Genomic DNA, 12,297 nt, shown 5'->3' on the forward strand with positions numbered 1-12,297 from the left:
TGCAAGTGGCGGGGTGGGGGGGACGGGGGCGGAATCGCAGGCCTCCTGGAGCCCGTCCATTTATCAGATGCCAGATTAGGGAGAGATTGTTCTGATTGGAGCTTAGAGAGCACCGTAAAGAAAACCAGACGGATCGGGGAAGAGAAGCAAACAGGGGCGTCCCTCCTCCCTCCCCAACTTCACTGAAGTTTCGCCTGGAAGAAGGGAGGGCCTTGGCAGAAAGTCTTAGTAGAGAGGTGGAGCGACTGGCTTGGGTCCCCTCCCCCATGCCGCTGTGCCCTCCCCCAGCCCCACCTCCCTTGCTCCCTACCCACACTCGACTCGCTGGCGTCGGTGTTCGGTAGCAGAGGGCTCGAAAGGGAGCTGCGAACGCCCAAAGCCTGGACGACGGGAAGGGGCAACGCACAGTGGCTTTTCCTTCACATTTTTCTTTAAGTCGTCAGCTCCCGAGCCTAACGTTTCGATCCCTCCTTTCCCAGTCTCTGCTCCCCACCTTCCGGCTCACTCACTCGCCTTCTCTTCCCCCTCCTCCGTCGTCCTCCCGTCAGCTCTACCAGACCCTCGGCCTCCAGCCCCGCCTCCGCCGCCGAGGGTTTTACCCGCGGCGGAGTGAAATCTGCATAGTGACCGCCTCTGTGGGAGATCATTGGTGCAGCCCCTGCCCATCGCGGCCGATGATTGGTGGGCTGCCCCGCGTTATTTGCATGCCGGTGGCGGCAGAGTACCTAGCCGGTGCGGGCTGCAGGCGCCGCGCAGAAGTTTGCCGAGTGCTTCCTCGCCGGTCGGTTCTGTACTCACACAGCTCTCGGAGCCGCCTCCTGCTGCCGCCGCCCTGTTCTCTCGGGATTCCTTCTCCGCGGAAGATAGACGCTTTGCTTGAGGGAAGTTGAAGTGGGCTAGGGGGAGTGCCGAGGAGGAGCGGCGGGGGGCCTTTCCAGTGACGGCTTCGAGTCCAGACGCCGGGAGCTTGGGGCTCCGGCCGCCGCGAATCTCGCCCACCTTCCCGCGGCCACCGGGCGGGCGGGCAATGCGGCCGCCGAGGCCCGCGGCGCCGAGAGGAAAGAGGGCGCCCCGGAGAGCCTAGAGCTTGTTTCTGCCCACTGGGGGAAGGACGCATGGAGTTGTGAGCACCTCTCGCTCGGCGAGGCCGCCCCGGGCAGGCTCCCCATGGCCGGGACGTACAGCTCCACCTTGAAGACTCTGGAGGACTTGACCTTGGACTCCGGGTATGGGGCCGGGGACTCGTGCCGCTCGCTCAGCCTCTCGTCCTCCAAGTCCAACTCGCAGGCGATCAACTCTTCGGCGCAGCAACACCGCGGGGCGGCCTGGTGGTGCTACTCCGGCTCCATAAACAGCCGCCACAACAGCTGGGACACGGTGAACACGGTGCTGCCCGAGGACCCCGAAGTGGCCGACCTCTTCTCGCGCTGCCCGCGCCTCCCCGAGCTGGAGGAGTTCCCCTGGACCGAGGGAGACGTGGCCCGGGTGCTTCGCAAAGGTGCTGGCGGCCGGCGGCAGCCCCTGTTCTCGGCCGAGGCGGTTAGGCGCCTGGCGGGGCTGCTCCGCCGAGCGCTCATCCGTGTGGCCCGCGAGGCGCAGCGCCTGAGCGTGCTGCACTCCAAGTGCACCCGCTTCGAGGTGCAGAGCGCCGTGCGCCTTGTGCACAGCTGGGCGCTGGCCGAGAGCTGCTCACTGGCCGCCGTCAAGGCGCTGTCCCTGTACAGCATGAGCGCGGGCGACGGGCTGCGCCGGGGCAAGTCGGCGCGCTGCGGCCTCACCTTTTCGGTTGGCCGCTTTTTCCGCTGGATGGTGGACACCCGCATCTCCGTGCGCATCCACGAGTACGCGGCCATCTCGCTCACCGCCTGCATGGAGAATCTGGTGGAGGAGATCCGGGCCAGGGTGCTGGCCAGCCAGAGCCCCGACGGCGGAGGGGCCGGAGGCGGGGAGGTGTCCGCTGAGGCCCTGGAGATGGTCATCAACAATGACGCCGAGCTCTGGGGCGTCCTGCAGCCCTATGAGCATCTCATCTGCGGCAAGAACGCCAATGGTAAGCACGCGGGCCCCCGACCCATGGACGGGGTGGGGGAGAAGTCGGACATGGGTTACCCAGTGGGTGAATTTCCTAGGACGAAGGAAATTCAAGACCTGAGAGAAGGCTTTCGGTCTACGGGTGGAGGAGTTCATTAAAGGGTCTTTCCCGAGATTTTTCTTTCAGCGACTGACTTTTGGAGGGCAAAGTCGTGGTTGATCTTCTACTTTCTGTTCTGCGTCGTGTTGTCGCTACTGGGGGCTGTTCACTGATTGAATCTCTTGACCAAGCCATCCCTGAACCTCTCTTGGCGCGAAGCTTACTGCCCCGTCGCTCTCTGCCTTGCTTGACGGATCTATAGTTGGCATCTCTCCCCAGAGCTGGGCAGATCGACTGTGGTTCTGTCCCGGTTCTCTCCAGTCCAGTAGCAGTAGCCAGAGGGCCCAAACTCTTAAGACTTGAGCCTTGGGTAAGTGGGATGGGAGGAAGGGAGCAGGAAGCCCAGGACCTTGGTGCTGCCACCTTGGGCTTTGCTGGATTGAAGCATGCCTTTCAGGCCCTCTCCTGGAAGGTGGAGTGGTACTGGTGGGTTCTTAACTCTGTGTGCCCAGAGCGATGGAACCTGGTGACTCCTGAATCCCATTCCCGGAAAGGGAACCACATCCTAGCTCCCAGGGCCTGACTTTCAAAGCTGTCACCAACCAAGTGAGCAGTTGATTAAAACCCCTGTGTTGTATTATATTAAATGCACAACCTTATGGACTTTCCCGAACGAAACCAAGACCCAGTCAGTAAACCACACTATTGGGAAGAGGAGTGGGGGGATGGGCAATGGCATGGTGTCAAGTCCGGGAAAGAAACCATTAGGTAGTTGCATTTCTCTGAAGGATGACATAGCTTCAGTGCAGAAGGTGGTGGGGAAGCGCTTGACCTTTTCCCTTGAAAGGTTACGGTGTGACATACATTCAGCAGTAAACTGCCTACCAGACTCCAACTTCAGGAGTCAGCAAACCATCAGTTATTTGGAATGGTACTTTGGCTAGACATCCTTGCAATCTGATTGGAAGGCCATTTTGGGGGCAACATTCAGTGGCAAGTAAGTTGTCAGTGGAAGAGGCCGTGTGGGTGTTGGAATGCCATAAAGGGAGTCATATTTAAATGTGGTTTAACATAATCATAATAGCTAAAATTTTAAATTAGCACTTAATAATGTGTCAGTCACTGTTCTTAGCACTTTATATGTTAACTTGAGTAATCTGTAGGTACCTATAGTATTATCCCCATTATACAGATGGGGAAACCGAGGTACCCGTCAGTTAAATAATTAACCCAAGATTACACAGATATTAAGTGACAAGGTGGAATTTGAACCCAGGCAGGCTCCAGAGTTCAAGCTTTTAGCCACTAGAGGAGAAGAAGCAGCTTTGTTTTCACTGGTCCAATTTTCAAGGAGAGTACCTGACATCCTAAGGCCTCATTTTGAAGACAGTCTGTATCTACCAGTGTGGCTGACTTTGACTTTCAAGGGTTTTGTTTTTAATTCTAGCACTGACAAAAGGAGAGGCCTGGAATGGAAGGAAGAGCATACGCCTTTTAATTTTCCTCCTCTTAGGTCAGAGTTGAGGTCAGTCCAGGATCTCAGCTGATAATGTCACAGCTGATAATTGTGTTTACCCTCCAGGTTTGTGGCATCAGCATGAGGCACACAGCCCCAGGAGAGGAAGTGGAGGGCAGGGGGATTTCCATGTGGCTGTCATAGCCCAGGGGGGAAGCGTTCTGAACTTCTGGCTGAGGGGAGGCCCAGACTGAACTCAGAGAAGTGAAGACTCCTGAGGGAAAAAACAAAGGCCTATGACCCTACAAACCAGACTAGAATGAAGGAGGATAATGGGTGACAGAGAAACAAAGCAAAACCAAAACATGCCCTTCATGCAGAACTGGTGCCCCTCAGGTGGAGGAATTTCTCAGTTTTTCTAACTGTAAACTGAGGCAATTAAGAGCAGCTGCCTCTCCAGGGTCCTCTGAAAATGTAGAGTCATGAGAAATTGCTAGAACACAGGTGTCTTCCACTAAAGGGCTATCCCAAAGGGCCCTAGATTTCTTATCTAAGGTCATCACTCCTTGGGATTTTCTTCACCGGATGGGGTTTTGACCCTATAATTTTACCTCTTCCCTCCCATCCTCCACCCCAAACAATTCTTCTTAAGCCATGCAAGACAGCAGGACTCTATGTGACAGGCAGCACATCTCCGGGATGTTCCGAGCAAGCGTGTCCCTCCATACATTCCTTGGTCTCCAGGGAGCTCTCCCGCAAGACAGGTGACCATTCTCTTCCCCTGAGTTACATGGATGCTCATTTTTTATACATGAGAACCTGAGGGTGGCCCCAGTAAACAATAACCGGGCTGATTTATTCTCTTTAGACAAAGTGCAATGAATGTTTAGTAGAGGCACAATGAATTACTTATGCCTCAAAGCTGACTTCAGGAGGAAGCATAAACTGCTTAGGAAAGAAATGGAGAGATCCTAAACCTTTGTTGTACTAAAATAAGCCAAGGCCAGCAAGGCTACCATCTATACAGCTGAAGTCTAAGTGGGAAATGGCTACGCACGGGACGGAGTGTGCTGGTTCGAAGTCTTGTCCTGCTGGTCTTCCCTTTATAGTATATATTTATTGTTGTTATGCCTGCTAATTATACAGCATGGGCACATGCATTTGAGTCAGCTATATAGGGCTCTTAAACTTTTAATGTCTTCCAACCAGGAATTTAAGACCCCTAATCCCATCCATTACTCAGAGTGCTGGGCAAATATGGTTTCGCTCAGCCCAAGATGGATGATAAAATTTCTGTGGTGTTTATAAAACATGATCTCAGCTTCGTAGAGCAGCAGGAGTTATATATTGCTTGCTCATTTGGTATCTGTGTCCCTGTTTCCAGGGCAATGTCATTAAGTGATGATATCTTCCTTGTGGGAGGTAGAGAAACCACTTTAATAGGGCAATATTTATAAACATGGATCTGGTAGAAAATAGAAATTTCTCTCATCTAATTTCTCTCTCTCTCTCTCTCTCTTTCTCATCGTTGTACATCAGTTTGATACTGAGCATCACTTCGGGGTTTCTTCTTGGCCATTTTTCTTACTAAGCTTTCATGAATGTCCATGGCATTAGAGAAAATCCCCTTCCATTTGGAGACTCTAGGTTAAATGATAGGATTTTGGTGAGAATACTCCTGCTCCAAAGCAGTAACCAGGATGTACATGAAGGTAGCTCTATCATAATGGTAAGGAGCAAAAACTTTGGAATCACAGTGAGGATTTGAAGCGCACCTCTGCTGTTTATATGAGTGACCTGGGGCATATTTCTTTTTTTTTTTTAATTTATTTATTTTGGCTGCATTGAGTCTTCGTTGCTGCCTGCGGGCCCTCTCCAGTTGCGGCGAGTGGGGGCTACTCTTCGTTGGGGTGTGCATGCTTCTCATTGCGGTGGCTTCTCTTGTGGCTGAGCACCAGCTCTAGGCATGTGGACTCGGTAGTTGTGGCTCGCGGGCCCTAGAGCACAGGCTCAGTAGTTCTGGCACACGGGCTTAGTTGCTCTGCAGCATGTGGGATCTTCCCGGACCGAGGCTCAAACCCATGTCCCCTGTATTAGCAGGTGGACTCCCAACCACTGTGCCACCAGGGAAGTCCTGTGGGGCATATTTCTTAACCATTCTAAGCCTCAATTTTGTTATCTGTAAAATGGGGGTTAATAACAGCACCTAATTCTTAAGGTTGATGAGGATTAGGTGAAAGCATAGATTTAAAGATTGTAGCACATAGTAAATGCTTAATAAATAGTTGCAGTTCATTCAACAAATATTTATTGAGCACTGACCCTGCCTGCACCACAGTTAAAAGTGCTGTGGATTAAGTTGGGGGAGGGAGAGGTTCCTCCTCTCATGAAGTTTACAAGCAAATGGAGGAGACAAGGAGAAAATGAACAAATAGGGATTTACTTTTAGCAGTAAGTGTTACTAACAACAACAGAAAACTGTAATAGGATAGTGTGACTGGGGCTAATTTAAGTGACAGCCAAGCGGGGCCTCTCTGAAATTTCATAAGTAGTACGTAATATATCAATACTGCTGATGTCTGAGGATCACTCAGCAAAGAAAAAAAGTGACTGAGGACCTTTCTGAATTATTCAGTTATTTATCAGCTGAGGCAGAGTCCCAACAATCTCATTTGCAGCCGAGAAATGAAAGGGCTGCATCTACAGCAGGATGAAAACTCTTCTAGTTGTAGGATTCATTTAACAGGGAGATTATAGGATGGATTTCCATTGAGATAATCAACTCCAGGAGCAAGGGTTAATTGAGCCGCTAGTTGCTGTTTAATCAGTTTCCACACCTGGGTAGTCTGGGCTGAGGTGGCAGCTTCCCTCCTCTTTGACTGTTTTATTGAAGCCCAGAGAGCTGGTAAAAGTGAAACAAAGCAAGCTTTGGAAATGCAAACTTTTTTTTTCCCTTGAATGCCTGAGAAATGCAAGCCAGCCTTAAGTAGTTAGAAGAACAAGGCGGGGATGTTCTGTTTCCTCCAGGAGGTTTTACCTGCCTCTGTGCGGGCTGAAGGGCCACCTCTCTGAATTTCCACAGCACTCAGGGCAGATTCTTGAACTGTTTCCTGTTTGTGTCTCTCCCATCACACTGTGGACTCACAGGCATCACTGTGCCTCGCATGGGGTCTGGCACACGGTAGGGGCTCCATGAATGGCAGTCAGGCAAATGATGGATCCCACAATACAAAATGTTCAATTCCAGAAACTTCATTTGAAATCCTTCAACCCCCTCAGAAGAACCTTCCCCTGTTTCTACCATGGCAGAGAATTTCAAGTTCTTGATGAATAGAGGCAGCATTTTGGAGTGTACCCAAACCACAGGGACATCATTCAAACTTTTGATCCCCTAATTTTGAGCAGGGTTCCCAAGGTCACCTGTGATAAGTAAAGGTAAATGGGAGGGATTTCAGGTTGGCGGGGGCTTCCTTCAGTGTGCAGTGCCCATAGTGGGTGTTTCACAGCAGAAGTCTGATGGGCAACAGATAGATCCACAGGAAGATTGAGTTGAAAGACAGAGGCACTCAGTTCCCCTAAGAATAGCAATACCTATCCCGCCTTGCCTGCAGAGCTGCCCTAGAGGACAATTTGTTGATGACTATTGCTCAGAAGAGGGTGCATCTGTGTTGCACCCCATCTGCCTCCAATCTGAGGAAGGCACTAAGGCAATCAACTACCGAGACATTCCTGGGTCGCACGGACAACACCTAAGGTTCTAAAATAAGCCAGATTGTAAAGCAATTATACTCCAATAAAGATAAAATAATAAAATAAGCCAGAGACCCCGGGCTGCGAATCCTCAGGTTGGTCCTTATCCCATTTCCCCATCACTACCTGTCCTTCCCCAAGTAGTGTAGTGGGTGAATGCTTTGGCCTCTGTTTCCACACTTCTACAGCTGTAATAATAGGCGTAACCTTTGCACAGGTCCTTAAACCTTTTTATCTGGGATCTCGCCCGGTGCCCATAAAAATCCATCCATGGGATGCTCTTTCACAGAAGGGTCTCTGGGAGCCCAGGATTCACAGCTTGGTAATGGCCGGGCCGGGGCCAAGCCCCATATCGCTCAAGCCCTAGGCCTGTGCTTTTTCTGTGAAGAATCAGGGAAACAAAGGTAATGAGGACCAGGGCAGTATTTTTCCCCTGCCAGTGGAGGCAAGGGTCAGACTCACAGCAGCACCTGCTGTAGATCTTGCTTGTTAATGTCTGCTGCATCCGGGCTCTTTACATCCATTAGGCCAGAGAATCTTCACAACCAAGCTGAAGACCAGGCGTCAAGGCCCAGGTGTGGGTCTTCCTCCGAAGGATGCTGTGATAGGCTGTTTAAATGCTGCTTGCTGACGGTCCCAGAGTGTGTCCTGCAGGTGCCATCGATTTTAAGGAGCCTTTATTGCTGCTCCTGAGGGGCGGGGAACTCTGCCGCCCAGGGAGGGCCTTACAAGTGTCAGCTGCTGGGTGATCAATAAGCTCAGCTGAACGGCAAAGCTGCCACCTGCACTGTGATTGTCTTCTAACGGCGGGGAGAGCTGGCCCGGAGAAGTAGGACACGCAGGAGGAAAGAACCCAAAGGGAGCCCGTGTTTAGGCCACTGGCCTCAGGGCACTCAACTCACTTGCTCTGGAGTTGGCGGAATAGCCTTTATGAAGGGGCCTTTGATTTCCTCAGAGTCCACTACGGTTTCGGTTGAAATCTCAGTGCCAGGAGCACAGGGAGAGAAGGAATCCGCATAGCGAGCACTGAGATGCCCTGGCTTTGAAGTCTGAGTCGGGCCCCAAGTTGCCTTGCTTCTTACAAAGGCCTGGAGCAAGTTGCTTCAAGTCTCCAACTATAAAGTGAGGGGCCGGCTCTTATACACGGATGGTTGTGCCTGCAGGCATACTCATTGCTCCCAGGATGTCAGAGCTGCCTCTGGGTTGAGCGCTGAGAACATAGCACAGGGTAGGGCTGCCCGGGTGTCATTCCTGGCGCCCTCCCTTTTGAGTTGTGTGATCCTGGGCAAGGTCAGTGCTGTGCCTTAGCTTCTTCCTCTCTAACAGGATTTCCCAGCCTGTCACTGTGGCACTTTGGACTGGATAACTTTTGTTGCAGGGCCGTCCTATGCCCTGTAGGACGCTTAGCAGCATCCCAGCCTGCACCCGCTAAATGCCAGTAACACCCTCCCTCCCCCACCTCCAGCTGCCAGTGGTGACCATCAAAAATGTCTCCAGACATTGACAGATGTCCCTTGAGGGGCAAAATCACCCCTGGTTGAGAAACACTGCTCTGTAACAGAACTGAAAAGAGTACCCAACTCGTAGGATGTTTGTGGGATTTACTAAAAGTCTCTGTAAGGGACTTTGCACTGAGCCTGGCACATAAAATATTAATTCTAATCACTGCTGTATTTTTGCAAACTTGTGTTGGTTTGCGGCCAGTCGTGTTCACTTTTGCCGAAGTGGGCATTTCTAGTGTAGGGGAGGATCGGGACCCAAATCCCAGAGTGATGAGTGTTAGTCACAAGGCTTTCCTTGGTGACTAATAGGTAGGAGGAAGTTACGGGATCTGGAAAAAGCACCTTTGCACCTTGCTCAGTTATGGCTCTGTTGCCCTCAAGATGAAGCAGGCTAGCATTGGGCATTGACATCTGACCCTCCCTCCAAGCTCAAGGCTGACCCTGCCAGGATGACAGTGGTGGTGCAAACTCAACGCTCCAGGCCCTGCAAAGTCATTCTGCTATGGGACCCTGCCCATTGCCGCTGCCAAGTTCTGAGCCACAGGACAGCAGGTGTTTTGTGTTTTGCCGGCCTGTCATGTAAACATACTTTGTGATCTTCTTGCTTGTTTAAAAAAAGGCCTAAATGGTTTTGCAGCTTTGGCAGTAGGCTTGGAGCAGCTTGCGGAATTGGGAGGAGAAGCTTCAGAAACACAGCCCGAGTAAGCCTGAGGAATGCCATGCCGGCCTCGTTAATCGACTGCTTGCCGAGCGCCAGCTACATCCAGGGCCGTGGAGGAGGACGGGAATTATCTTGCCTGTCAAAGTTTAGAATCTAGTAGGGAAAGCAAAGCATGTCCGTGGATTCTTCCAAGGAAGTGTGGGGTCCCTGCATTCAAATGAGAGGGGTGATGCTGAAGCCTCATCTTTCTCACTGCCCACTTAGGGGTGCTTTTCATGAGCGATTTCACTTAATCCTCCCAAGGCCCTCTGTAAGGCAGATATACTGTCTACCCCTTAGATGGGGACCTTGAAGTTCTGGTGACTGGAGAGCTCAAAGGGGAGAGGTGAGCCCTGGCTGGGTGTGAGGGAGGGAGTTGGGGCTGCTTTGTGGAGGGTGTGGCATGTGAGCCAGGGGCACTTGGGCAGGTGGAGCTGGGACAGAGAAGGGAAGGTGGTGCAGAGAGCACGCAGGCTTTCAGGCAGAGGGAGTGGTGTGAGCAAAGACATGGAAGCCAGAGTGTGTGTGTTGGAAAATGGCAAGTGACCCTGTTTGGCTGGAAAGGTTCAGATGCATGATGAGGAGAAGGGCAGATAACACAGTAAAGAAGAAAACTTTCCCACATCTTTTATCCAGATGTTAAGAAGCCTGCCAGAGTGCAGGAAGAGAGTTTTCCAAAACTCATTTTTATAATTCAGAAATGGAGTGTGTCTGCTCCCCAGCGCATCTTAACCACAGCCCCAGACCTCCCATTACCCCTCTTGTTGATTGAAAGATTGACCTCAAAAATGCCCCTGGCCTCTGTCCTAGCAGTACAAGTAATGAAAGAAGACTTTACCCGAGCAAACCTGGGCTGAGAGGGCCTGAAGAGCAAGACTGCCATCACCCCTGCTTCTCCCATGCAATTTGGCTTCTGACTCGGTGTTTCTTGCAGGGCTCCGCACGTAGCATTTCAGGCCAAAGCAATCCCAGTATGGAATGAAGGTCGAGGCTGGTACACCCGTTAAATGAGGCTGTTGGACTGACTCTTGCCAAGGCAGGATTCTCAAACACAGAGGCAGAGAGGGACAGAAAACAGGATAAGAGGGTCCCAGAACTTTGGTTATGAGTCTGGCTTGATATCTTCAGTTTACAGTTCATCATTTTGGAAAATAACAGCTCAATTCTCAAAGAGGTTTAGTCACCTTCTAATTCTTGCTAAAGTTGTTTCCAGAGCATTGATAATAAAGATTTCAATCACCATGTTAAATGTTTGATATTGTGGAACCACCTTATAGCTCAGGGCCATCTGGAATGGACTCCCTAGGGTCCAGCTGAATTCCACTGACAGTAATAAAATGTGATAGGTCATCAATGGCTTAGCCGATAACTCAGGTATTAGACCTTTTCCTGACCCCAGTGTTATAAAGGAATTTGTCACTTGGAAAAGAGAAATCTCATGAACATTTTACAAAAGTACATATATAGTTATTTATGGTTAATGGTTTGGGACCCATCATTCGCTTTCTAAAAGTGAGCTGGGTGGGGGTTTGGGAGGGGGGTGGTCAGGCCCATGATGGAAAAATCACACAGGAAAGCTGAACTTGGAAGTACCAGAGATAAAAGGTTAGGGGTGGGGAGAGATTAAAGGGGACCACAAAGAGGGTGAAACAGGTCTTTCAGTGCATGAAAATCATCCCTAAAATTGAGGCCAAGTTTTGTTGAAATTTTAAAACTTTTTTTTTTTAGTCTGTACCATTTAAGATATGAAAAGCAATATTTGCTGTGAGGAGAGCTGTTCATAAACACAAGCCGAGGTTCACGGACCAAGCAAGTCTATGTGCACAAGTGCCTGGGACAGTCCAGTCCAGAGAGTGAAGGATGTGGGTCCAGAAGATGCTGGGCTGGAGCTTGGCCTCTCCGTGACCTGGAGTGAATCACTCCCTCTTCTTGGCTGTTTGTTACTTTATCTGTGGTGTGAAGAGGTTGGACTAGATTCTCCAATGGCCCTTCTGTCTCCGATAATGTTTCCAGACCCCGCATGGACACTGTGAAATCACTTTCCTAAGGTCGAGCCCTGTAATTATTATCCTTGGGAAAGAAGCAGCCCAGGATGGAGCTGGCCGCGCTCTTGGAAGATGGTCCAGGTAGTGGGACTAAATGCCATCCTTTTTATATTGGGATTCACTATGATTACTCTACTTAGAGTTTTCTCTTCCCCCACTTGCCTCATAAGGATGAGTTCTGTCTACTCTTGGCCAGCCCACCCCACCAGCACTCAGCAGCCGTGTCCAGGTCCTGGCAGGCCTGCTTGGTGGTGAGATTGGCCCCGAGGTGACTTCATGCAGCCGGTGTTTGCAGCCCGCCTATCTGACCTCGGATATTTATAGCAGGGAGCAGCTAGAAAAAAAAAAAAATTAAATATGCTACACCCTTCTTTATACTGTGTGGGACAGACAGACATTGTGAGGAATTTAGAAGGCAGGGCAGTATAATCCAGCAAGATATTTTTAAATGCTCTTTGTTGCAGTTGGCAGGGCCGATTCTTCAAAGGCAGGGAAAGTGAGAGTAAGTGAAAATGACAGGCTGCCAGGAATTCCAAGGCTGAGACGGGGAGCTCAGCACCCCGAGGGGTACGGGTTCTGAACCCCGATTTATTTCAGTCACAGAGTCTGAGCAGGGCTTGGGGCGGTCCCCGCCAGAGCTGGGTGAGTGGGGCAGCTTGTCCCCCTTCCCCACCAGCCCGTCCACTCTACAGACCCCCAAGTTGAAGATTATA

At 50.9% G+C, this 12,297-nt stretch overlaps 1 protein-coding gene across 4 annotated transcripts in view; it reads left to right on the forward strand.

Moving 5' to 3' along the window:
* The first annotated feature begins 752 nt into the window (after window positions 1–752).
* The window catches only part of ABTB2 (ankyrin repeat and BTB domain containing 2), a 181,814-nt gene continuing 170,269 nt past the window's right edge, over window positions 753–12,297 (forward strand). For 3 of the 4 annotated variants that reach the window (XM_033410332.2, XM_033410342.2, XM_033410335.2), the window contains exon 1: window positions 753–2,050. In XM_033410332.2, coding sequence (XP_033266223.1) covers window positions 1,168–2,050 — 883 coding nt within the window. In that variant the 5' untranslated portion in view covers window positions 753–1,167. The remainder of the gene's footprint in view (window positions 2,051–12,297) is intronic. The other variant, XM_004263990.3, reaches the window with a different exon arrangement.

The sequence above is a fragment of the Orcinus orca genome, chromosome 8 (genome assembly GCF_937001465.1).
Source record: "Orcinus orca chromosome 8, mOrcOrc1.1, whole genome shotgun sequence".
Taxonomy (NCBI): Eukaryota; Metazoa; Chordata; class Mammalia; order Artiodactyla; family Delphinidae; genus Orcinus; species Orcinus orca.